The following is a 27,786-nucleotide window of genomic DNA, read 5'->3' as shown; positions in this document are numbered from 1 at the left end:
AGCTGCACATCTCTTTAAAAAGCTTCAGTTCACTGTGAGTGATTTAGATCTTTTAGAAGTTTGATGTAATGTTTTGATTATTCTGTTTGTGATCAGATTTTAAATCTTCCATGAAGGGACTTTCCAGAGCAGCACCTCTGAGAAAACAGGATTTTAGACTCTTTGTCCCGTCAGAGAATAAGACGAAGACGCAGAGGATGAAAACGACGAGAGAGAGAGAATCAAAGAACAGAAGGCAATTGTGTACAGGTACATCAATTTGGTACTGCAAGGGTAGATCTCTATCCACAAGGGGGTGGCTGGACCACATCAAAGCAGCCCTCAGCATAATGTGATGGTCCTGTGCTTCTCATGAATTTAACCGGGAGGAGATTGTCTTGCACGTCTGGAGAGCCACCAACAGAGGACTGTGTCTGTTTTCTGGGTGGAGTTGTTTGGATTTCATTCATTAAACAACTCCACGGCGTTTTTTTTTTTTTAAACATGCAATCGTGAGAGCATAGGCTTTGAAAGGGTTTTAAGCGGAGTTCCTCATGTGCTCTTGGAGACTCCGACCGCAGCCAGAGGAATTGCTCTGGCTTCGTGACGTCAGTGAGCCTCGTCAGTACAGTGCGGTGCACACAGGCCACGGGCAGGGAGCTGCCGAAGAGGATACGAGGCGCGATCGCGGTGAGGGCTCAGTCCGACCTCGTCTGGCTCCCAGTCCCGCGCCTGGCTGTGCGTAAACGCTGCTAAAAGAGTTGGCGGCGTCTGATGCTCCTTCAGGCGCGTAGTGTCCAACTTTGGCCTCCATTCATGCTTTTTATTTGCAACACTTCCACGTCGGGGTGATGTGCACTGAAATCAACACTACTCCAACCTCTTCCGCATATTGGATTTCTATGCAAAGAGAAGGTCGCCTATGTCCCTCCAAGGATTCGGGAATTGAAAACAGCTTCCTGCACGGACTCAGTGTTTTTCTTTACTTTGACGACGTTTTCGGCGCAGTTTCAATCGAGGAATATCGCCAACTTTCGAAGCATTATCTGCTTTCTACGTGGAATAACTCGCTGCATTACTTATATGTGAGCCGAGTTTTGGACGGGCTTGTGCAGCGCAGTGTACCGTGCACACACTCGATCATAATGCATTTTATTTAGGGTGTCCTCTGTCTGTACGAAGTGCCAAATTAAGCCGGAATGGCGAACGAGTGTAATCGCAATATTGTAGAAAAGTATATCTGCCATAAACTCTCCAAACGGGGCTACGCGTGGGGGTTTCATGATGCCCAAGACGAAGATGCTGCTAATAATGGGTCTGCAGTTCCCCCTCCACCGACTTTGGTCCGGCGGTGCCGTGAAGCCAGCACCGGGCCTGACAGCGACAGCATCCCGCAACACTGCAGACGGCTCCCTCCGTCCGACCCGCACGCTGCGCTCCACAGGGTCCTGCGTGAGGCTGGAGATGAACTTGAAAGACTATATCAGCCGGACTTCACGGAGATGTCCCGACAGCTGTATCTCACCTCCACCACGGCGCAGCGGAGATTCGCCGAGGTGATAGACGAACTGTTCCGGGACGGGGTGAACTGGGGCCGGATTATCGCTTTCTTCGAGTTCGGCGGCACCGTGTGCGTGGAGTGCGCGTCCAAGGAGGAGATGACACCGCAGGTGAACAACATCGCAGAGTGGATGACGGAGTATTTAAATGGACCTCTTCACAGCTGGATACAAGATAACGGGGGATGGGTAGGTCGAATTTCGTGCAGTTACATTTGCTTTGCAGACGTGTGCACGGGGGCGCAAAAGTCCTGCGTTGCAGTGGCTGAGCATGTTTTAATCGGTGACTCCAGATATGAGCAGCCTGAATGTTTAATTGACATATATGCATGCGTCCTGTTGTGGCTTAATGGCACACACTATTAACACCGGGGAGTCAATCATTAGTAAAATGAACCCCTTGGTGTGTCCGACACGTTAGCGCGAAGCTTCCAGATGGACGGCCTCACCACCGGGCTGCTCTGACTGGATGCTCGCTGTGGCTGTTAAACTTTAGACCAATCAGACGACGTGCTCTGTCACACCTCCCGACGCTCTGTCACAAAGCCCGCCCCCCGTCCAACTGCAGAGTGAGGATGACACTGTCACTTGTCGGCTGTGAGCATAACGTTAGAAAAAGCTGCACCTGATGAATCACATTAGAAAAGCACGTGTCTTGCCTGGATCTGTGGATCTTTGTGCACCCAACGTGCTGCTGTGATGTGATGCACCAGGTCACAATTGTAGCAGGAGGCAGGAGGTCAGACACATGTCAGGAAGCAGAAAACTATTGAATTAATGTGTTCAGGCCTCTGGGCATGGCCGGACAGGATTCAGCTTTAAGCGCTGTTTTCTGCTCCACCAAATGACACCTAGGCTCCAGGTGCTAACGAGGAGAGGCATTTACACCTCATCTTTGCCTGCCTGCACGCTTTCATAGAGAAATAACACCCAATAACAATAATTATTCTGAAAACCGCAGCATCCAGTGGGGAGCACAGCAGCCTCCTCCTCTGTGCTCCTCAACAGCCATTAAACCAATCTGACTTGAATTAGTCTCTAATTAGCAGGAGTGCGTTTAATGAGAACGTAACATTTGTGCTGCTTGATTATCTTAGCTGGAAGGTATCAGGTTTTTTGGTGCGTGGAGGGGGGGGGGGGGTCATCAATGATTCATATTGAACATTTCACCTCAAAGGGAAAGAGCGTTTAACATTCCCCTTGAATCCGTCTTGCCCCTGGAGGTGGCAGGTTGTGCCACATATCAAAGGCAGCCAACAGAGGGAGGGCCCCTCCAGGAACAGAGAGCTAATCTGCAGCCACTGTGTTTAACATGTAGCCCTCTGTGCATCTAGGTTGGAACTCTTCTTCTTTTTTTTGTCTTCTTTACGAGACCTGTGCCTTGAAGCTGGCGCAGGCCGGGCTGCCGAGATGCTCGCTCGAGGTCTCTGGAGTCTGTGCACAGTGAGCAGTAATGTAGGTCATCATAGTCTGTGTTCTGTGTGACTGCATCTCTGGTGCTCTGCATCCACTGGAGAGAGAGAGAGAGAGAGAGAGAGAGAGAGAGAGAGAGAGAGAGAGAGAAAGCACTGTCTTTTAATCCAAAGGATTATTTGGATTATTTCGAAGCATATGTCTCCAGTTTGGGTCCATTTGGTGGATGTCTGCGCCCAGATTTAGAAAAACCATATCCACATAATTTCAAGTTAAGCTCTAAAACAATATAGAATATCGTATGTTGGCCTTTAGTCATGTGGCCTTTTACCTATCTCTGCTTTAGCATAGACATATTGGTGCCTAACAGACAGAGATATTTCTGTAATCATTTGAATGCCCGTCAGGTGGGGGATTTCCTGAGGTGTGTGTTATTACCTGACCTTTAATAACTGACACTGGAAGCACAGAGCTTTGTCTGTTCTCCACACTATTATATATTATTAGACTGTTATTATATGAACTTGCTGGCTATATTTTGAAATATAATGAAAAGACAAACATTTACTGAAAAGGTTGTTTTTTCATGTTCTGTCATTGGACTTTATTGGCCTGTTTTATTTTGAGGAGTTTATGATGTTTTGTAGGTGTAGAAGGCAACTAAAAGTTGGTCGACTTCCTAAATTATGAATCTGCAGCTCCTGTAAGTGGACTAGCCGGGATTTTAGAGACGTGTGATCATCTGTTTGGAAATTATCTAACAAACAATCAGTTTTAGCATGAAATCTCTGAGTGGATTGTGATAATATTTCTATTTGGGTTTTGATGAGGGACCTTAGGGTTACACATTCACAAGGTAAGTATGGGTCAGAAATATTATATTTAGTTCCCAGTATAAATCTCATTTCATGTTTCACTTCTCACTGTGAGGCCCTGTCAGGGTGCAGACTATAAAAATAGAGACATTTTTCTTGACAATGTTTACACAACTTACCAACAATGAAGACACTGAATAAACATGGTTGTAGGTGCTGTGTTTATGGACACCTACACAGTCCATTGTGTATTGTGTGGTAGAGGTAAGTCGTGTTTTCCAACTCTCCTAAAAACAGAGGTGGGGGCTGAAAATCAAGTTATTACTGACATTTTGACACTTGAGAGTGCAGTGGAAACAGCTTTCTATCAGCCACCCTGTTTCCTGTTGTTTTTGAGACAATTTGAGCCCAAAATAGGAGTGCCCACTAATCGTTGTTGAGTCTAGCCATCACCGGTGAGTCAAATATACATGTAGTTCAACAAAACTATCTGTCCAGGGCGGCACAGTGGTGTGATGGATGGCACTGCTGCCTCACAGTTAGAAGCCCCTAGGTTCGAATTGGTCGGTCGAATGCCTTCCGATGTGATGTCTGCACGTTATCCCTGTGCCTCCGGGTACTCCAGCTTCCTCCCGCAGTTCAAAGAGATACAGTTAGGTTGGGTTAATTGGTGACTCGAGGTGTGGCTGTGAGTGGGAATGGCTGTCTGCCTCCATATGTCAGCCCTGTGATAAACTGGTGACCTGTCCAGGGTGTAGCCTGCCTCTCGCCCACTAACAGCTAGGATTGGTTCCAGCAACCCCGCGACCTTTAACAGGAAAAACTGATAAAATAACGGATGGAAAACCGTATGCCCTTTAGAAATAACAAAGCAGGTACTGTATTTAAAACCTATCTAGAGATGTAAGAGCCCCTACGCTGCACTGATTACTTCTCACACTCCAGCAAGTGAAACGCTGCCCCTCCATTGTCCCAAACACTCAGTTTTCCACCTGTATAAATTGAGTCTTTGTGATGGCAGAAACTGCTTTCATCAGGGGACAGCTGAATTTAGCCTGCAGCCTCATCCACACAGGGTGCACCTGTGTTTATTTACTGGCACTCGTTGTAAAAACCGAGTGATTGAACAAAGTGGCGCACAGCATCGGACTTCTGAAATTACATGCTTGACCTCAGACATTTAACTGGCTGAGGGGGTGGCACTGAGCGAAATGCCAAAATGTGTTGCAAAGAAAAACACTGGTTTCACAACTGTCGAAGGTTTACTGAGGACAGCCTCAAATATGATGTTGAGAAATTAACTTCATTATTGTCTACACTGTTATTTTTAGCTGTGCTTTAAGGATGTTACCGTCTATCAGTCAGTCCACCACTTTGGTCCCTGTTGAAATATCTCTGCTGCTATTGGACAGATATTTGAACAGATATTGAACATGTCACATCTCGGTGATGGTGACCTTGAGTAGCTGTTGCTCCACTTTGAGCGTCACATGTTTGACCTATAGTGAAATATCTTAACAACTATTTGACATTTGTGTTTCCCAGCTGATGAATCATAATAACTTTCAGTTATCCACTTACTTCCCCTTTAGTGGAATCAATATTCACATAGAATACAGTTACTTTATTGGTGGTTTGACTTTTAATGTAGTGCCAGCATCACATCAAAATGGTTAATTCTTCAAATCTTTATTTCAAACTGCCTTTGCTGTAGTATTTAAAATTGTAGCATGCTAATATTCAGAACTAACGTGATAAACATGGTAAAAGCAGCATGTTGTTGCTATTGCTGGCATGTTATCATCATTATCGTTTTCCTTGAGTCTTGTTTTGATGTTGTAGATGACAAGAAGGAGTTAAGTCACCTGAAAATCCCGTTTTTGAAGTCTCCAACAGCAGGATCAGGTGTCTGAAGATCGCTGTTGGCCAGGTGGCCTATTTCTATGTGTGTCACAGGTGTGTATGTGTGAACAGAGGACAATGAAAGTTGGCTTGGGCTGGGTCCATCCTGTGGGGAATCCCCTGAGCACAATCTGCTCATCAACTGGTGGGACATACATGTTGCAATGCTACCGCGGGCATCTGGCGGCACCCCACTCCTCCCTTGTTTAGATGGAGTGGATCTGGGACAGCGAGGAAGTCATTAATCTCCATATAGGTGACATGTTGGCAGAGTAGAAGTGGGGGGGGGGGGTGGAACCCAAACAAACCGAATCACAAAGGCGGCACATGGAGCTACTTACACGAGAGCAAAATAAAAACCTAGATGAGATCTCACTTACATCCAATTTGTGTCTCCTAGATGCAAAGTCAGTCTGTGTTTACCACCAGTCACTCCTAACCATGATCATTCAGAAAGTGTGCATGCCTGGGCTACCGCTGGCTTTGAACTGTTCTCCCAACAAAAACAAGTCTGTTTAGACAGTGTTAGACAGTGAAAGGACTGCCACAGTGTTCTTGAGGATACCGAGAAATAATAAGAGAAACGGGCTTTATAGGACTCGATCGAGCCACAATCCTCCCTCACAGTGTCACTTTTCTTATTACTTCTGTTCAGTTGGAGCTGTGGGATGGAGCCTGATTTCTTGTTTCTAGCAATCAGATGGAGGAATAAACAATTACTCGTGAAAATCGAGCAGAAACCTCTCTAACTTAGGCTGAGATTTCCACAACAATGTTAGCTCCTGTTGTGGACTCTTAGCTGTGTAATGGAGACTGTACGCCACAAAAGGGCCTAGTGTGGCGAGAAGCAGCCAAGATTTTCCCCCCGTTCTGTACCCCTCTTGCTGCGCAGGCCTCGATCGCTTCCCATCTGCCACTGTGTTTACACCCATCAGGCCGGCAACTGTAATCTCAGAAACATTTCCTACAGATGCAGGCAGCTCTGGGCTGTGACTCTCACATCAGTCAGAATCAGTCTGACGTGTAATACTTTCTTTCAGATGCGAGGCTGAAGAGGGATCTTGAGTCTCTCTGCAGTGTGAGTGTCTGAGATTGTCAAAGCACAATGATCTTTGTTCCTCTCACTCAGTCCTGTGGGTATAATATTTAAAAAAAAAATTTTTTTAGTTTAGGTGGTGCAGAGTGACAACTAGCTGCTACGTCAGTCAATTCTAATGCAAATCTCTGCCTACATTAAGTAAGTGTTTCACTGCTGGATGTTTATCATAACATTTTCATTGAAAAAACTCATATTTGTCTTTCAATGTCCATACATGCATTTGCATTTTCATGCCTAATGACTAGTTTATTAAAACAGCTGGATTGTTAGTGACTGTTTGTATATTATTTTTACAAGAAAGCCAATCCTACTTTCTACACTGGAGGTCAAATTTAGAGATCGATTAATGAACACTTGATTTTTTCATAAATAATGTCTTGCGCTAACCAAAAGCATTAAAGAAAATAGAGAACAGTAATGGAGAAAGGTTACAAAAGGTTTTTTCGAAATGATTACAACAGTCCACATTTAGCAGGAAGTGTACAGGCTCTTACTTGTAATGACTTCAGCACACCTGAGGCTACAGGACGTCACTAGTCTGTCTCACTGCTCCGGAGGGATTCTGGTCCACTCTTCTTGCACAGTTCTGGGTTTCTTGGCCATAACTTTGTCACCAGAGGTTTTCTATTGGGTTTGGATCAGGACTCTGGCCTGGCCATTTCATTATTTCACTGTTTTCAGTGCATGGTGTCAAAGAAGTTTCTCATCAACATTTGTATCTGCCATGTCGCTGTGTAAGACGCCCAACTCCTGCTGCAGAACACTTTCCACAAACCATCACACTTCCTCCTCCACCTTTCACTCACTTCTTTACACACCTTGGGTTCGGTCTTTCCCCAGTTCGACGACGAACAAAATGTTTCCCATCAGATCCAAATGAATCAAACTTGCTTTCATCACTAAAGCGAACTTTGGACTCTATTCACACAACATGCTCCTCAGCAAAGCTAATGATAGGTTTGGTCACTGCAGAGTGGGCTTCAGTTCAAATGCTCTTAAATGTCGAGACAGTGTTGGATGAGACAGATCTTTACCCAGCTCATCAATGAACTAGGAGCACCTCCGGGTGCACCTTTGAACCAATTTCCTTTGGACATTCTCTGTATCATCCTGTCCTGTCTTGCACCTTGATACTTAGAAAATCGTAGGTCGTTCTCTAATTTTAATCTCCAGTATATATACTGCAGTCTTTTATTACATACAATAACAAACATGAGCTTTTGTTGCAGCTGAATACAGTGCAAGAAATAACTTAAGTGTATTTTCTTATGCAACTCTTTCATTTTCTGAAAACAAAATCAGGTTGATCTGTAGACTGTAGGGAGGCTGCCAGGCTTAATTATAGAAAAGGTCTGTTATTGTAAACAGAGAGTAGCACGTTGTCTCTAAAATTAATTTCAACCAAATAGAGGGTTTTATGTTGAGCTGAACATGAGGTCAGACATTCGCTTTGATCTCTTTTCAGCTTGACATGACACATTTCTTCTGTCATGTTTACCATTCTAGACATGCCGAGCATTTCATGAACACATCAGAAATGTGCACCCTCTGTGTGTGTGAAAAAACACTCGAACACCACGTTTAGCACAGACATATAGTTTCATCATAGTTTCTGGAGCACACAGTGATTCTGCTGCTTTGAAAACGCTCCGCCTGTTTCCACGACCTCCCTTCTCCCCAGAGACTCCCCACCCCATCCTGTGTGCTTATTTCTGGGCCTCCTCAGGAGAGCCGGAGGAATGTCTGCTGGGGAACAGCAACTGTAAATAAATAATGGAGACGACCTGGGTGTTTCTTTCCTGAGTGGTAAATCAAGGGTGTGGGCGATTTTTGTTCTTTTGTTGGACAATCATGTCAGCTGAGCGTGCTTCATTCAGGAACCGCTGTAGGCATTTGGCACGCTGACGTTTGTGTGGCTTTTGTTTGTTTATTTTGTCTCCTAAAATGTAGGCGTCTGGGGGTCATGTGAGCTTACAGATCAGTGTGTGCGCGTGTGTGTGTGTGTGTGTGTGTGAATTCAGCCATATGATTGTGTTTCCTTGTTACTATTTTGTTCAAATCAGTAATCACCATGACCTGCTGTTTACCTGTTTCATGAGGGATGTGTGCCTGCGCTGTTTGAAAGCACCACCATCCCAGTCAGAACACACACTGATAAATAATATATGGAGCAGACAAACTCTGATACTAAATGGATATCCCTCATGTAGAACCCCAAAGACTGAGCTCCAGTTAGGAGCTTAACTCTCCTTTTACTTCTTCTTTCTCATCCTAATCCTGTCTTTTACCCCGCTACCGTACATATACTGTTTTACACATGCACAGTCCCTTCACAAACAACACACTAATATCCTGAGACCTTGTTTTCAGTGTCAGGTAACGTTCCGCTTCCCTGAAAAATGCAGGGACATGTGAGAGCCTCTAAATATAGAAGTATAACCATCACTGCTCCCGTGTGGTCCTTTAATTGTCATGTTACACAGAAATCCCTGCTCTGTTTGCTTCTGCACTCACATCACAAATTTACTGCCAATCTGCATGTGAGAGATGTCCTAATGAACCATTTGAGGTGGCAGATAAAAGAGTTTTTCTGTCATAGTTGGAGCTGGATAATGAGGCGCTTGCTAAGAGATGCTAGTTGACTTTGCCAGTGGGCACACCCTTGCAAGTGCTGTGGCATATCAATATAGGGCAAGGTTAAATGGTTCCTCCACTGTTTAGCTACTGTAGATATTTTTATCACAATCTCCCAACAGGATTTAAAAAGAAATGTAATATCCTCAATTACTTTCTAGAGCAACAGTGGCCACTAAATGCAGATGGGAGTATACCTCCCATTAGTTTCTTGTCATATAGACAGTTGTATGATGAGCTAAATCTTAACAGTTCACTGAAATCACATAAAAAAAATATTATTATATACACCGTGTTTCGTTTGGGAACTCTTTCCTATCAAAGAAATAGTTTCAATGTGAAACTGAAGCAGAGTTTTGTACATTTTGTGGCAGCTGTTGTTTCTGGAATCTTTCAAATTATTCAGTTATTAATCCACAAAGGGAAATTAAGGTAGTCTTGTCGATAAAGAAAGTAGAAGTAGTTAGTAATAATCTGCTGTTGGCTTGGGTGCAGCACATGTGAGGTGAGTCGTCCACTGCAGCTACTTCTCTGGTCCATGGGATGCTGTGTAGCGGATGATCAGTGTGCTATAGAATGGTTTCTATCTTTTTCAGTGTCCATGTCTCCACCACAGCCTCTAATGAGTCCAACCTCATTCCAGTCACCGTGCAAGTTTGTTGCACTAGTTTGTCCAGCCCCCTTTTATCCTTTTGCTTTATGCTTCCTCCCAAGCAAACTGCAGCATTGCTCTGACTAGAGCAGAAGATATTGTAAAGTAGTAATTAATCTTATTTTGGCTTTTTTTGTGACAGCTGGACTCTTGGTAAACATAACATTTATATTCTCCCCTATTGCCTATTGGCACATGGGCCAAGTTAACACACATTTGCTCATGTCTTGTTTTGTTTTATTTGGATCAGGGTCCTTGTTTCTGGGACTGAATGTATGAACGTCCAATGTCCCCTCTCTTTTTAGCTCTGTTTAGGTCACCACTCTGGAATTGAAAAATTATGAATTAGTGCAGCTAAAAAAACATAATCTAAACAAAAATGAAATCATCTGAAAATATGAATATATCTAAAGCACCAGCTATTGTTAAATAGAACAGTATCTTAAGACTGCAAGACCTGACAGACTGTCTGGATTAACTAGAAGAAAACCTACTACTTGATGCTTCACACATGGATCCTGGAATGCTTAGAAATGTGCAACATCAACAGGACTCTTAGAGCCTGCATCAAGAATTAAGTGGGGCTGTGGAAAACAACCATAGAGGCCAACTTCAAGCCAATGCACAAGTCACCATCAAGTGGCTATATTCTCTACATGGATGACATCAAGCTGTAAGCCAGGGGTGAACAAGATATTGACTTACAGATCCACGCCACTGGGATCTGCAGCAACAACATTGGATTGTTCTTTAGACTAGAAAACTATAGTCAAATGGTAATAAAGAGAGGGAAGTAATGACTGAGTGGATTGTAGTACCAGCAAGCAACAAAGCAGATTGGAAGATAGCTGCAACCTTGGAATCCTGCAGGAAATTGTAAAGCACAAAGAGGCACAAGGAAATTAGCAACCCCCGATTACATGCATAGAGTAAGGCAAGTCCTGAGAAGTCAGCTGAATGGGAAGAACAAAGTCTTGTTGCTGACTGTGCAAAGATGCGGAGTCAATCTAGCCCATAACAGCAGGGTGTAAGATATTGGCATAGAACGCCATGACCAAGTGACCAGCACATCTGTGGCAAGTATGGACTGGAAGACTCAATGTTAAAATGTGCTTAGAGTCACCACAGTAAGTGGGATTTCCACATACAGACTGACTAACTGGCAATGGCTATGTTCCCTGTGGTAGATTCCAGGAACAACGTCAGAGATCTCTATCAGTGGAGTTGAAGGAACAGATAAGACCCTCTACTCTCAAAGTGCATGACCTGAACTTGTATGGAAAAGACTGCCCCACGTCGCATCATGTGGGCGGTACATATGCATATATACATACATATACACATTTGTGTGTGTATCTGTGTGTGTTTGAGTGCATATACATGTGTGTGTGGGAAGACACATAAACGCAAACACAAAAGCGGATATACTGGTACAAGTCAATTATTTGCTGTCCACAAAATGGATGTGTACACAGTCGTGCATATACGTACACACATCAGCATGTACACACAGAAGCGGATGTGGTAGTGTGAATCAATAATGCTGTGTTGTCACAGGGTGACATGTGAGCCCTGGCAGCGAGCAGATGGCCCCGGGGTGCCTAGCTTCCTGTTAGCCCTGCCATTCAGCCTCACCACACAGACACACGAGCATACGCGTGCACACACATATCCTACTACCATGTCCGCTGGGATTTCCCAGTGCAACTAGCCACAGCACTGGCCATTAACAAATAGCATGCCATTATTGGCTCTTCTCTGAAATACTGAGTACATGCCCTCCCAAAAATGACAACAGCCAGATAATGGTAAATAGATTTCTCTACCTTGTCCATGGAGGTCTGGGGTAAATAATTCTCTGCAACCCCTCCCCAATGTGATTTTTGGCAGAGGGCAAATAGCCCTCAGGAAATTGGATCCGTTTCAGTCGACACTATGTGAGGTCAGCCATTGCTCAGATATCGCTCTGACTATGTTCTATTGATTGAGCGTTTCCGCTGGTTTGTGTTGGTATCTTTGAGTAAAGACTCAATTAATGCAGTGAACCGGTACTTGTAAAAGTCAGATTGCATATGCAGGTGATTTATTGAAATTCGTGCTGAAGGAAAAAAAAAAAAAGGGGCCTCTGCCGAAAGACCTTGGTGAGATGTTTTTAGCACTTTTATGCTGACGGCTTTCAGCTTGTGCGTGTCTGTGCGCAACCGGGAAGCTCTCAGTCCTAGCAAAGCTCGTACAGCATCACCCTGTTGGCAGTCACCTTTGATGGCGCCTGATTAGGTTTGAAGTGTAGAGAAAGCGATACGCCCCTGAGGTTTGGAAGATAAAAGCTTTGTAAGGAGGATGTTGCAGCTGCTACATAGCGTTTTAGGGGCAGCAATCATCATTCATGAAGCCTCTCGCCGTCCTGAAGTCTTGATGTTCTCCTAAATCTACAACCAAATTTTGTCTTCATACTGCACTGAACAGACATTTTGTCACACATAACCCCTGCTGCTTTCAGAAAACTACTTCTGCTTGCCACTTATGCCAGGAATATCCCATCGGCAGGGGTATACCCAGTATTGCCACAACGCTATATTACATCAATTTCACTGGGTGTGTACTGAAGGAGATGCCTTTAATTGGTTGTTGGGCTGTCATCACAATTTCAAATGATGACTGATACTTCAAAGAGAACAGAGAGAATTGAAAACTGAGAACTGACAGTGATTCCCTTTTTTCTTATATGTTTTGTTTGGCTTTCTTTCTTTTTTTTGACAATGTAATGGTGGTTTTTGCCTGTGGATGTTCTGAGGATGCATCATTTTGTGTTTTTTGTCAGAGCAAATTTTTTATGATGGCTGAATTCACTCACGTCAGGCGCTATGTTGCTTTTTACAGACGTGTAAACTCTGTGACATGACATGTCTAGACAAGGCTTGTGTCCACAAATATAGCCACCAGAAGTTTAATCAACTCAGCAAATTGACCTATAAAGGGCTTCATTTATCTGTCACATTTTATGAGTCGTAGTGGTAAAAAGGCTGTAAAAAAAGAAGAAAGAGCACAAAAACTACCCATTTTTCTCTTCTATTAATCAGAATTTCAGGATAGTAGTGTAAAAAAGACTTGATTATGGCAATTTATCAGCTATCTGTGCAAACTAATTTTCTGATACCACCCAGTCTATCAGAGCAGGCACCTTGACCTTCAATGTTTTCGTTTTGGAATTAATGTCCACATTCCTGCACTCCAAGGAGGACAGGGGGTTAGAAGTATTCCCAGATGAAATGCCTGGGCTTCACAAGGTGTCTTTGATCAGGAAGTGAGGCTAACTGGGTTGTAGAGGAGGAGGAAAGATGGAAGGGCAGGCAAGGAGAGAAGTCTTATAAAGCAATAAACAGACAGTCCAGTCCTTCTTATTGCCACCTGTGCAGCAGTCAGGTTGAGACTGACGAGGTAATTTACTGGGAAAATTATGGATGGTTAGCCAAGTGTGATCATGCCACCGGGGCTGAAAGACCAAAGCAAAATGGAGCAAATGGCTTTGATTTAATTAGAGTTCACACTGTTAGGTAGAGCAGGAGCAGATTAGCTCACTCCTTGTCTCCTTGCCTGTCAAAGTCATCTGACTCAACAATCATCTGATTCTCAGCTGATCCATCTGCTGACTAGAAAGCAGGGCAATGTACTCATGAAACATCTACAGGGGCATTACATAGCTCAAAATGAAAATAAGCTAGAACAGTTTAAGTGCTCTCAGCCCTAAATATGTATGTTATCCCACTATTATTTAAAGTCTCAGTTTGATGCAGTGTATTCTCATCTTCAGCACATACCAGCGTCGAGGCTGTTCAGCTCAAAGCATGCAGACACCGAATACCACTAATAACATTTTCCATGGATTATTCCAGGGAGAAAATTCCAAGAAAAGCCCTTCCTCTATTATGAAACTGACATGCCTTATTAGCTTTCCCCACATTTTCACACTAGACCTTCAATGTCACAATAGGCAACTTATTATCATTCATCAGGTAGGCTGTGCTTGTTTCCCTTTGGTCTCTGCTTACAGACAGGGAAGGTCACACAGCTTTGAATGATCCAGCATGCTACAGATAGTTCAATCCGTTTTCTTTAAAGCACAGTGCTCAACATAGCTCTCTCCAAGGTCTCTCTAAGTCACACTGAACTCGGACCAAAGACAAATGAAGGATCCAGGGATAAAAGTAGTATCCACTCTAACTCTTAGCTACTATGTTAGGTTTTAATTACATTCATCTATTTCTGAAATTGATGTAGTTGTAGCTATTTTATTACATAATAAAACCGTGTGCTGCAACTGTGTTCCATGCGGTCGACTTAGTTCTCCCAAGGTCCATTCCTTATTATCAGGCGTTTCGGGCACTCACAGTGCAGTTGCTTGTATACACACATCAATGCATTCCTCTCATTCCTTCCCCCAAGCCTGGATGAAAATCAGCTGGTTGCCTGCGAGAGGTCATTGAACTTTTCTCCAGCTTGAAAAGAGAAAAGAGTGGTGGTAGGGAAGTGGGGGCCCTCCGTGAAGAGTGAGCAAGCTCATTTTGAGATTGCTGAAAATGTAGTGGATTTTCAGCTGGAAGTTGAATTGTGTAAGAATATTTATTGCTTCCTCCTTTCCCCTGTTTCAGAATGACCTCATGTTCCATGTGGGACAGAGTTTTGTCATGCATTTTACAGTTTCAGCCCCAAGTCTGTGGGAAAGCTGCTTTCCTTTCCTTTCTTTGAGTTTTGTTTTGTCTTCCCACATGATATCGTCTTTTTTTAAATCCCCTGACACAAATACACAACAATGGACAGTGGTGGAAGAAGTATTCAGATGTTACTGTGCAAGGACACCACAAAAGCAACCCACACCCCCATGCTAATATAAGTACAAATGCTCACAGTGTGGAGAAGTTGTCTCTGTGACTTATATTATACGTTATTAGTTAACTCATAAACTGGACATCGTTGGCAGCCAGTGTTTTCTACAAGCTTATCAAAGTTTTTGAAACCAGGTACATGTAAAAACATGTCAAAAATACAACCTTGATGAAATATAGTAGAGTACAAGTATGAAGTAACTATAAGCCCTCAAAATTGTTCTTAACTTTATAGTACATGAGTAGATGGACTTTCCACCACTGGCAGTGGAAGTCTTCACTGTGACTTTGTGGAAAAGTTTCAGTTCACTCCTTCTCTTCACTTCAAAGGTGTTCCTGAGGGTGCTGCACCTCAAACAGATGATTGTTTTCTCCGACATTATCGGACATCTGAGATCCTCGATCTGTGCTGCTCGCAGCATACCCTCTCCCAGGTTGTGGCCTCACTCATTTACATGGGTACTCTGAGAACACAGCTTAACCTGAAACCTGCCTCCGTGTACTTTAATCACGTAAACCACTCTGATATCTCATTGCCAAAGCTGACAAGCTTTCATTTAGCCCCAACTTTACAAACGTCTCCTTTGCTCTTGTGTGAAAGACAAGACCATGAGAAACACTGGGCTTCTAGCTTTGATGTTTTAATACTTTCTTCGCCACTGACATGTCTAATTCTCCATTAGATGATATTACACATGACGTGTTTGGCATTGCTTCCTAAATTAAATGGGTAACCTGGGATTTCATTAAGGGAAAGATTCACAGCATTGCCGCTTTTCGGTGAACTTAAAACGTTCCCTTTTGTCACGGTGAACTTTTTCTGAGACTTGAGGCAAAGATTTAGCCAGTTAATAGTTCAAAACAAATACAAATCTCTTAGTTACAGCGTCTAACCAACTGTAGCTCTTCCCTGCTGCTCCCCCTCCCTTTCTCCACGGTATTAGTATGACTACATGTTTGGCTTGCTCCTAGTCTTTCCCTAGTTACCCTCACAGAGTCTGTGATTTAACCATACTTGGCTCTACCACAGAGAAGCTATAGTCTCAAACCAGACGGTGATGTCATCCATGCAGCGTCTGGCACAGGAAGTGACTTAACACGAGCTGAACTCTTGAGGTCTTTTACAACATGGAACATCGGGATTGTGTAATGCTTCTACATCAGGGCTTGAAAGACATGCATGCACACTAAACCTCAACTACTTAAAAAGCTGAATACATCATTTCATAAGAATCCAAAACCAAACGACTTTGTTTCGTGGGCAAGTTCAGAGAAGTCGATCACTGCATGCCCTTCACATCGAGAACAAAGATCTGCTGCTGTTCTTACACATCCCATTCATTACTCATATACAGTAGCCATTTTTGGCCAGCGACTACTCCGTCTATTTTTGGAGTTGCCTGTTGAGATGGTGGTTGTGTGGTCTCAAGGTCTTAAGGGTTCAGTGGATCTGACTCTCAAGGCTTAAAGCAGCGTGCCGTCCCTGTCACAGGAAATGAACCTCTCCCATGGGCTGTGTCGCTCACTCCGGCAACAGGCCACCTAGGAATCTGCTGGTTCCCACGGTCTCTAACAGAGGTTGCTATCTGAACCGATCACGCAGAACAGTACAGCTACAGGGCCTTCATGCTTTGCTGTTTAGCCAAAACAAGAGCTGCTTTGGTTCCTGTTCGCAGCAATCTAAAGCTGATTTAAAGCTGATAGAGCCGTTTTAAATGTGAAAACTTCACCTGCGTTACTAATCATTAACCAGCTGTAGAGTGAATGTGAGTCATGGCCTTGCCTTTTCTGCCCACTGAGTTCTTGTGCATGTTTGAAATGCCACACATATTACGTTCTCTTATCAAGTGGCTCTTTATACAAGTGCCCTTGCATTCCTGAGTGTGACATTTGCGCAAAACAACCCAGGATGGAGAGTTTCACATGATTATCTCAGAAAAAAACACCACAGCCTACTGGCTTTCGCAGTGCTTAAACGGATTTTTGGAGCCACAAACACGTTGCTGGAGCAGGCAGCGAACTATGTGCGGCTTTCATGGAGAGAACACAGCGTCATTAGACACCCAAGTGGCAGACATCCTGTCTTTACTGGAAAGCCACTCAAGCCAGGTTTAATGCGCTCAAAACACAACAGCCTCGCAACGTGTGGATGATGACTCAGCGGCCCTTTTCCATTCTCTCCTCTGCTCCGGTTCTTCCGTCATCAGTGGCCTTTTAAACGGGCCTCAGAAGCAGAGATGAGAGTTGTTTTATTAGATTGGGCAGCCTTGAACCAGCGTGATATTTATAGCAGCTCAGCAGTTGCGTTGCTTCTGTCCGGCTCAACTCTGTCACTTCCTCCTATGCTGAGGGCCGGATGGGCTCAGCACATCCTCATATGAGGTAGACATCCCATTTTAGCTGCATTGTATCTATTTGAAGAAGCCATTGTGCCTCCTTTTGGCAATTATAAAGAATTCTGGAGCAATTGTTGAGGTTGACATAGGTTTCAAGGTCAAAATCCCAGGACTGGATTGTTTTAAAGAATGACAGAAACATATTGTCTAAGGTCTGGAGATTGTCTGAATTATCGTGAGAAAAAAAGGATCGTCTGTCTGGGGCTTTTTCTTTGTCTCTGTGCTGAATATAGATGTGAACGATTGTAAATCATCATCCCAGAGATTCGCAGAGGTGTGCAGAGATGCCGACAGACCAGGAGTGCAGATGTCACTGAGGTGACGAGAGCAAACACATTCTGCATTCATCCACTCGCTCTCAGCCCTCTGAGCCTGCAAGGTCACTCAGTCCTTCATTTTATTCCGGATCAAAGCTGTTCAATAAAAATCAAGGGACTCAACAAGAATAAATGGCCTGCAAGGATCACTCAAGGTTAGGTGAATAGATCAGAAATGTGGGTCAATTCAATGTATGTCTGAAGTCCCCAAAAACCATAGACGCTTCTGCACAAATTGGCAAATTTAACTTAACTAAACTAACTGTTATTTTCCAAAAAGCCACAGTCTCATGTGTACACTTACAGTGTTCCTTAATCTAGCAGTTCAGACAATGAATAATGGAGACAATAAAAAACAGAGAGTGTCATGAGGAGTGTGGGTGATTTACTGGCGATCACGTTTCATGTTCCAGTGGAGCAAGCTCACTCCCATGGGAGAGCGCTCTGTTTTGTAAACACACAAATACTGCCGCCGCTGCTGCTGACGTACATTTGAATATTTATGAGCCTTTAGGGTAGCGCCCAACGTCAAAATTGCTTTTGCCTTTACACGTCCAATGTAATGACTTTTGCAAGAACACTGGTATGAAAGCTGAGCCTACAAGGAAAATCAAGTGGAGGCAAATGAAAAAGGTTTCTTCACTTCCTTTGTTTCACGTTTTGTCTCTTTTCATCAGACAGTTTGATAATACTCCATATTTAGCACAGTTTAGATTTCAAAAGACGCTTATCTATTCTCAAGGTGGGATATTAATGATAATGTTTAAATATTCTTATAAAGCGATTAGTGATTTAGTGTAAACTATGTCAGAGTCCAGTTCCCAGCTCTTAAGTTGACACATTAAAATAAAAAATAAAAGCATAAAGCATAGGGCGAAAGCTGCCAGATAGCTTAGTCCAACACAAAGACAGGAAATAGGAAGAAATAGCTACCTAGGCTTTGTAATAGGAAATAAAAACAGCCTACCACCATCACTAAAATTCAATAATTAACACACATATTTGTTTATTCTGTACAAAATCACAGAGAGTGGAACATGACCATCTAACATAAGGTTATGTGCTGGATGACTTCTTGCCTGAGACCAGTAACATGTTGGTATAAGTTTGTGCATCGACTGGGTGCATTTTCAAGATTTCTGCTTCTTTCCATCCCAGTTTGTCACCACTTGGCTGAGTGGCTGTTGTTTCCAAGTATTGCAGTATCGTCACAGTAGTGAAGGGCTCAGTGTCCTCAGCCCTAAGCTGTTTGGCAGTGCTGACGCAGGGGGATTCACTGGGTAATGAGTATTGCAACAAACTCCTCCGTCATCTCATTTTTGCTGGGCCAGTCGATGGATGACACTCCAGAGACCTGATCGAACCCGACCTCGCTGCCAGACAAGCGGTTGCTTTCCTTCCCCCCATTGTGTCTGGAGATAGCTGATGTTTGTTTTTTGTTTTTTCTTGCTTATACATAAATGAAAAATGTACACAGAGGAAAGAGAGAGGTGTAAGTATATATTTTGATCAAAAGACATCCATTGCAGAGGAAATTAATGCCATCCTTGCTTTTTTTTTTTTTTTTTTGTATTTCTCATTACTCCCTCTTGGCCCCTGAAACGAGAGTTTTGTTTGACTTTAATTAGCTGCGGAGAAATCTGCGAGAAGCTCATTAGAAAATCAAAGAGGGCCAGCGCCAGCATATATAGGCGGCATTAGAAGCACGTAACTATGCAAAAGCCTTGGAAATAAACAGAGCGTGGGGACAAGCTCGGATCCAATGTGAACATCGTAACCACAACAGGCACTTTAATTACAGTTGAACTTTAACCCACATCCCTTTCTCTTTGCCCCAGTCGCCCACAATTACCCACAGAAATGTCCCAAAACAGACATGACTGCCTAATCATTTTTTCTGTTTTGGCAAAGCACTTTTTCAGTTTGAACAGTCAAGTGCACAAGATGACTCATTATCTTCCACACAGGCTGAGGAACCGTTCCCAATAGCGAGAGGGGGGATGCCCAAAGGAACCGGTCAATGTATGGTATTTCCTGTTGCCCTTAAGATAGCGTAAGGCTAACAGTGTACAACCTCTTTGTGTGTACGACAAAGACACTCAGCAAAACCCAGAGGTCTAAATCATGTGAAAAACAAATCAGAGGTCTAGGACAGGCACTCTCCCACTGGTGGGAAAAGCAAATCATGTGTAAAGCTTCGAGCCTGGGTAACCATGGCACTCCGGCAGCCCGTTGCCACCCCATGGCTGAGTATGGGATACTCTCAAGTCCTCTCCGTTCAGTCTGACTCTTTTACTCCGTATGTGCTTCTCCCAGGAATTCATTGTGTGCAGTAAAATAAAAGGAAGGGAATGTGTAAGCCTGGCTGGGCATTTTCCCATTAGATTTATGGCTCCTGTGCTGCGGCTGTGACCTTTTTAAAAGCCATTGATCCAAGAAATGAATACTGTAGAGGACTGCAGCCTGGACCCTATTTCCCAGATGCACACCTGCTGCTGATGGCAGATGGCCTGCTGCAGGGCAGGGATGAGTTTTCGAGGATTACAGTCTTTTGTTGACGTGTTGAATGCAGATGTTTTGTCCTTTCCTGTCCTAGCCAGCGAGATGCTTATTATCAGCCTATTTTCTTCAAAGGCTCCATAAAGATCTTCATAATCAGGACTTCATTGTGATGGTGGATACAGAGGCAGTAAGACAGAGAGAAGAAACAGGAAGGACGAATTAGAAAGTGCCAAGGTTTGTTTTTCACACTCCTCACATGGTTGCAGCAGCGCTGCTTGCTAACGTGTGGGTGCAAAAGTTCCAGGAGCTGAAGTGGAGCATGTCTCAGTCTCATGATATCCACCTGACACCCCTCCCCTCCCTCCTCCATTTCTCGGTTCCCAGCTCTCCCCTGAGTCAGTCTGGACTTATTATCATCCGTGCCCTTGTGGGATTCTTTTAAACATCCATCACGGCTCGTATGCCCCTCTTACCGTAATTGGCCCGCTTTTGTTTCAGACTTAAATAGATGATAATCTATGCCGACTGTCTGGGACAAATCGAGGACACGCATCATGAGCTTGCCATTTTTTTTTGCCTTGACGGCAGTCAGTCACATGCTCCTGCTGCCAGACCTGATGGCTGTTTTGTGTTGTTGCCTTAGCAAACTGTTATTTTCCAGAAGTAGGTGGAAAAAAAAAAAAAAAAGAAAAAGATGAAGGCTGTGTTTTTGCCAACCAACACATTCTTGTCAGCTGTAGGTCTGACTAAAGAGCTTGTTCTTTAATTAAGACTGGAGAGGTATGGCGGTACCAGACAGAACCAGTTTAAGGTCCGGCAAAACAACACTGTGTGACATTTTGCTCTCAAGATGTTTGCACCTTGATAGTGTCATGGAAACCCATGTGACACAATGATTTGTAATAACTTTTGCCATCCCTGACTTGTAAACTTGTGATCAACAGTTTTGCATATGAACGCCTGCAAGACAAACCTTTTTATTCCTGTCATCATCCTCCGCTCTGCAATGTGTTAAGTGCCAGTCAGCAATTGTTACCATGCTGTCGTGCAACACTATAACAATAAAACCTATGTAGCATTTGCGTGTTAGCAGAGTTTATTAGCATTTAGCTGAAATCACAGCTGTGCATGAGCCTGATGACTGTAGACCCTTGTTCTAGTTTCGGATCATTGAAAGCACTCAGCTGCAACAAAGGAAATGCCATGTGGTTTAAAGATCTTGTCAGCTGATTTAAGATCACCGTGTGTTTGGACACCAGAGGGCATAAACTGGAAAGAAACTGCTGATCCTTCCTCCCTTGTGTCACCGACTGGCCCCCAGCCTCAGGAATGCCACGGGACGGGAAAGAGGAGAGGGAAACAGGAAATACTTTTGTCTCCCCGCAGCACTCCAGAATTGATGCCTCCTCTATTTTTTTTTTATTTTTCTGTTCCTGTGTGGCCTTTTGTTTGATAAAAGGAAACTGTGTATTAAAACGTGACACTTCTGAAAGGGAGTATAAATGACCCAGTTTTGCTTCTTCTAGCTCAAGGTCGAATGAAATGTGTGCATCCCAGTTAGAGTTACAGAAAGCATAATCACTGCAGGTTAAATCAAAATAGATTAAAATATAATGATAATAGATTCCCATGGGAACTGACACAGAAAAGTTCTAGTGAATTAAACCTAACAATTCACCATTGTTCACAGAAAGGTCGAGTTACAACTAAAAACAGAGGAGTTTCAAACGTGCGGCTCCACAACAACACTAATGTGGTTAGCGTCATAATTACAGATCCTCCATTAAACCTCTTTACAATACAATATGTTGTAGCTTGGTTCAAGATAATCTGTGTGTGTGTGTGTGTGTGTGTGTGTGTGTGTGTGTGTGTGTGTGTGTGTGTGTGAGTGTGAGGCTCAGCACCATGACTTCCTGTCCAGCTGTTCCCGCTGTCACTGCTTATGAGCAGATGTCTGGATTTCCTCATGGAAGACACACACAGCCATGGTATTCACTCCACGGCCACATTTACACATTCTCCAATTTTAATAGACCCCCTTTTAAAACTCCTGTTAGCAGAAGAAAGCCGAGCCCCCCCTGAGTAGCATTAATACATTTATAATTCCAGCTCTCCGCTGCTGCTCCTCCACGTGCTAATAAACACACCGATCTGTTGATGCGCAGTTGTGAATCGACTCTTGTGGCGATCCCCAGGTTTGAGTGTTTCTGGGCGTGTTGTAGTGTTGGGTTGTGCATCGGAGGGTGTGAGAGCCGGTGAGCAGTAATGGATCTCCTCACAGCATTGGGTATTGCAGCATGTACGAGTAATAACACTCTATTTCCACCTATATTTTGGTGGCAACCATAGGGATTTAGATCTAAAACCATCAGTTCACTCAAATAAAAATATAGACATGTTATTTACTTCTGGTGTTACATAGTCGATGGATGAATTCAACAGCAACTTGTTTTCTATCCTTCTAATACTTTAAACTTCTAATTTATCCAGTGTAACAGGGATGCTGCTTCACAGATTAAATTCCATTTACCTCCGCTCGGATCAGGTTGCGTTAGGAAATCTGTCAGACAAATATCTCAAAACCTGCATAAACCAAACTGCAACTCGCTTCTACCAGTGAAGGTGTAAGTCAAGTCCCATTATTTACATTTGCTGAAATGTTCCTTCGTTAAGATAAACACGGCCACGTAGTTTGTTTTCCTGCTGCTGAAAATAGTCCAAAACAAATGAACAGTTTAGTCCTGCTTGAGTAACATCTGCTGAAAACCTAAGTGTTCAGCTGTGTCAGGACATCAACAAGCTTTTTAAAAACTGGAATGATGTATTTGGATTAAACGTGTGTTGAGATTTACTGGGTAACTTTACTAGGACTAGGCTGCTTTATCTGTGGTGGTATCTAGAAGACTCGCATGTAAACACATATATTTTGACCATTAATTAAGTGTCTGTCTCTTTCTATTTGTTCCCCAGGATGCCTTCGTGGACCTGTATGACAGACAGAGGGAGTCTGTGTTCAGTTGCTCCTGGTCCTCCATCAAGACGGTCTTCGGCCTCGCTGCTCTCGGGGCAGCCAGCCTCACCATTGGAGCTTACCTTGCACAGAAATGAACGAGTCTCATTTCTAGCAGCTTCTCTTTATGTCTGAACATCCTTCTCCTTTTAGTTGTGCCTCTGCTTTAAAGACTTACCCGACCCCTCAGAGACAACCTTCAGACTCTTCCGAATCTCTTCAAAGCCTCCTCTCCGAAAACTCCCTCATCCTTGGCCCTTCGTGTCAAAACAGACACGAATCAAAACAACTGAAGGAGCCAGATGCACAGCTCGTACGGAGCAAAGGACGTCTGGAAGAGAGGCAGCCTCGATGTAATCACACCAGGCTGAGTGCAAGTGATGAGAAATGAGGGATCAGCGGCATGCATCTATCTTTTTCCTTTCTTGTTCTGCCTGCTTCTGTACTAGTTTTAGCATGAGCGTTGAATGTTAGTGTAGACGTTGCATGTGTTGGAGGAGCTCACGCGGGACCTCGAACTGGAGGCCTTGATGACGATGGGGATGCAGGGATGAAGATTATGACGAGGCACCACGCCGGAGAGCCAACGGCTGCAGCCACGGCCCTGCTTGTTAGGATGAAGAACCCCCGTTTGAACTGTTACCCCTACGCCAGCCTCCCCGCCCCTTTAGCCGTCCTTCAAAGGACTTCCTCCATACAACAGCTGCTCAGAATGTATAATGGAAACTGCTTGCTACGACCAGCACAGCGTGCGTCTGCTGCTCTTATTCCTCAGACAGCTCCAGTGCTCCGAACACACAGCACCATTATACCCTATCTGGCCTTCAACAGAGGACGAGCCAGTGGGAGACTGAGTTCAACTTCTGAAAGTTGTGAAAGCTCCTTGATTTTTTTATGTTTATTTTAGTTTTTGCAACACCAAACTCTATACGGTGTGGCTTTTTTTTAAAGACTGAAAAACACGAGAAACGACTTGTCGAAGGAACACGTGTTAGTGAATTTAGTGAGAAGAGCACAAAGGAGAGAGAAGGAGGTGGAAGTAAAGGAAACGTTGCATTTTGCATCTTAAGAAGAGAGTGGAAGAGTAAGGCCCATGCAAGACGAACGGATTTTAAGAGTGCATTCCTCAAGATAGGTGTGATTGAGACCGCTGCGCAGTGAAACCCTTCCCCTTCTTTATCTTATTACCTTTTGAAGCTCACATTGTAGCACCAAGCAACTCTAAAAGCTACCAGTCCTTTTCTGTTTTCCACCTTTGCGTCTCGCTCCTCGCCCGTTCTGTTACCGTCTCAGAGCTGACCTTTTCAAACCTCCAGCTGCCGAGGCCCCGCAGCCACTCTGTAATGCTAGAATCCGCTCTGACTGAGAAAACCTCGCTCAGCCTCGGATGACTGAGTGGAATATCACGGCAGCAGAGTTTCATTTTATCACGAAAGTCAGCGTGTCCCATGTGCAGGAACACGAGATGTCCCTTTCCTCCAGTCTGCACATGCATCCAGTCATCGATTTGTTCCTTTCAGACTGTTTCTATTGATGTTTGACTTGTATTACAGTCCGGCTGACAATTTGGAAAAGGCTCACACAAGCTCCGAAATCTTTTATTAATTTTTTAGTCATCACAAATCTACAGCTTCTTTGTCGCATGGATGGAAATTACTGCCTTCACACAAACAAATATTCACTATGTGTAACTGTATTTATAACAGAATAGGGTAGAAGACAAGAAATAACAGCAAAGAAGTTGCATTTTCTATTTATTAAGAGGTACCAGATCACAGATTTTAACAAAAAAAAAAAAACAATCGGTTGTTTTCTCTTCTGTTCTATCGAATCACACTGTAACTACATTATTTCCAGGCTGCTAACATAACAAGAAAAATGTTTAAAAAAGTGAATTTCTGTGTTGTATTAATATTGGCTTAAGGCTGCTATACTGTTGATTTAACTTTTACTTACAGCTTAAACTGCCACAATTTTACAGTATAGGATCTAGAGAGCTGGAAACCAAAGTTAACGTGTATTCATCTTTAATTTAAAAAGAAGAGTAGCTTAACGAGAATACATGTCGCCTGTTCACGTTCACTGAGAGTGTGCTCAGTGAGGTTGTGAGGTCGTGTGGAGGGTTTGTCTAGTGTTACTGTACTATATCAACTTAACCTTTGTCAACGTTGTGCTCCGATGATAGCTCCGTGCTTATCTGTTAAAATGTTGACCTGCCACATCTAAACCTAGTCTCAGTTATCACTATAAACCGACAGCTCATGGTGTTTGATATTCCAGTGATGTGTATGTAAAAGAGAAGCAGACGGTGATTTATGAGCAGGAATAGAACAGTTTAACAGCAATATACTGTAATTTTTTTTTATATTCTCTGTGCATATATGAATGTAGGCACTATGGTTGCTGTACTGTTTTACGTCTATAATCACAAACTTGTAGCACTTAATAAGTGAAATGTGTTTCTGTTGTTTACTGCTATATCCACAATAAGCTAGTGGGATCATATTGTTCCTAATAAACCAGATTTCTGAAGCAGCTCCAGTCCACATTCATGTTGTGTCTATTTTATTTTTTTTTTAATCGATTTTCGGCTTCAGAGCATCTGAGCACGTCAGTGAGACAGAAAGAGAATACCAGATGTTTACATGGACAGGAGCGTATCGACAGCGTGCTTTTGATTATCTGTTATCTATCCGCAGATACAAACTGTACAGTGTATGCGGCGTCAACGTGACAGTCGCCTGGTGAAGGGCTGTGCAGAAGCAGCAGCAGCAGCAGCAGCAGCCGCACCCCATCAGACATCAAAGCTGTCCCCAAACACTGCACTTGTCAGCCTCTATCCTCTGCTCCATAAGCTGCTAAACACAAGTGCAAAAACCCAAATGCCCTGCGGCCAGGTTTTTTACACCCCCTGCCTCAGTTCTGATCACACTTGTCTTCAAAGGCTACAGCACCCTCGCTGCTCGGTGTAATTTGTGGAAAGCATGATGCAGTAAAACTAATGTTGAAAGAGTTGAGTGGGTGAGGGAAAATATGAGGAGAGGAGTCAAAGAAAGTGGTGGTGGTGGTGGTGTGTATAGCTACATCCCCGAGGAGATCAACAGCAGAGGGAAGTTCATTTGGGCAGGAGCCCCACGCAATCCCTCCTCTCTCTCTCCCACTCGCCGTGCATATAAAATGCATGACACGCTCTGAAGAGGAATTTTAAATCAAGCCCTAGATTTCAAAAGAGAGTCCAGTGTGGGTGTGGATTGTGAATATGTGTGTGTGTAAAAGAAAGAGAGAAAGATGGGCAGTGGGGAAGAGGGGGGGGGGGGGGGGGGACCTCCTGCCGCTTCTGCTTTAGGCCTACAAGGTGTAGAGGAGGCTTTCCCACTACAGGATATCACGGGGGAGAATAGCAGATCAAAGCAGATTGTCTGGAGTAAGTCTGGTCCAGTTTTAGCCCTCATTTGGAAGTCCGTCACATCCATGCATGATAACTTCGCCTCATTCAGGGGCAACCCTCACTGCATTAAAACATCCTGCTGAATCTAAGCAATTTCCTTTAAGATTGATTCTTCTTTTTTTTAAAGAGCACTGCTCATTAATCTTTTATGTCTTCCTGGAATGTAAATATGAAGTTGTTCCTTACTACGCCTGGATGGGATCAACTGCAGACCCTGATTTCAGGTGAAGGCTTTCACTGTTTGAACTGTGTGCTACAGTGTCACCTTGTGGCTGCTACACACCTTCCCCCCAAAAAACACAGTAAGCAGACTCTATTTTCATGATAGCTGATTTCACTGATCAGATCATCTGCAAATGTATCAGCTGCTGTCCTGCTCAGCTGAAATAAAAACCAGTCTTTTCTCAGCACAGTCTGGCACATGGTCGCCTATCCCTGCTCTAAAATATCCTTAGGGCAGCATGCCACGACGAGACAAGGCTCTGAGGCTGAAAGCACAACAGCTTACAGCCTTGGCGATGGCTGCTCGGCCGTCTGTGTGTCGTTCAGGCATCCGCTCCAGTAAAAAAAAATGTTTAAGAAATTAGTGAAACAAGCATCTAGTGTCACATCATATGGTAATCAGCAGGAGAGCGGGCATGGAAAATGTGTGGTTTACGGATCGTGTCTGTTATCAGCATCAAACCCACACATGCTGTTCGAACTGCTGAAGAGAGAAACACCTTCATGTCATGACATTTACCACACATAACATCAAACTGTTTTCAATTCTGTTTTGTGGAGTGGGTTAAGTTGAGTATGTATACAATCAAATGCAAAATCAGGAGACTACTGCAAAGGTTTGAGTGAAGACATAGAAGTGTATTATGAAAATAGTTTGTTAAACAGATTCAGCCATCGTGTGTTTGAAAAATGCACATTTGGAACAAATAAATGCTAGAAAAATGACAAACTGTTAATTGATAATGAAAATCCTGACTGATTAATGTTTAGTGGATTAACAAATCTATTCATTGTTTCATTTCTACAAACGCTGGACAGTATTCCTGCAAAATATGTGAAAAAAATATTATTAATTGCTGATTAGTTCAGCTAATATGAAAATACACATTGTAAATTACTCCATGAAGACAACTGATGTCCACATACATATGTAGAGAAGAAAAATAAACAAATG

General features: G+C 43.5%; 1 protein-coding gene across 1 annotated transcript; it reads left to right on the top strand.

Annotated features, from left to right (window-relative positions):
* Positions 1–135: 135 nt before the first annotated feature.
* Positions 136–25,713, top strand: bcl2b (BCL2 apoptosis regulator b). Its single transcript, XM_026373839.2, has 2 exons — positions 136–1,727; positions 23,122–25,713. Exons 1-2 carry the CDS (start codon positions 1,179–1,181, stop codon positions 23,257–23,259), a joined length of 687 nt encoding a protein of 228 aa, XP_026229624.1. The 5' UTR covers positions 136–1,178; the 3' UTR covers positions 23,260–25,713.
* Positions 25,714–27,786: the final 2,073 nt, after the last annotated feature.

Source organism: Anabas testudineus, chromosome 17, assembly GCF_900324465.2.
Source record: "Anabas testudineus chromosome 17, fAnaTes1.2, whole genome shotgun sequence".
NCBI classification, from domain to species: Eukaryota; Metazoa; Chordata; class Actinopteri; order Anabantiformes; family Anabantidae; genus Anabas; species Anabas testudineus.
Note: the sequence above shows the minus strand (reverse complement) of the source record. Positions and strands in the feature narration are given on the sequence as shown.

Coding starts and splice junctions, on each gene's coding strand:
- bcl2b (XM_026373839.2), top strand. CDS start 1,179: ATGGCGAACGAGTGTAATCGCAATATTGTAGAAAAGTATATCTGCCAT. Junction 1,728..23,121: donor TACAAGATAACGGGGGATGG/GTAGGTCGAATT, acceptor TTTGTTCCCCAG/GATGCCTTCGTGGACCTGTA.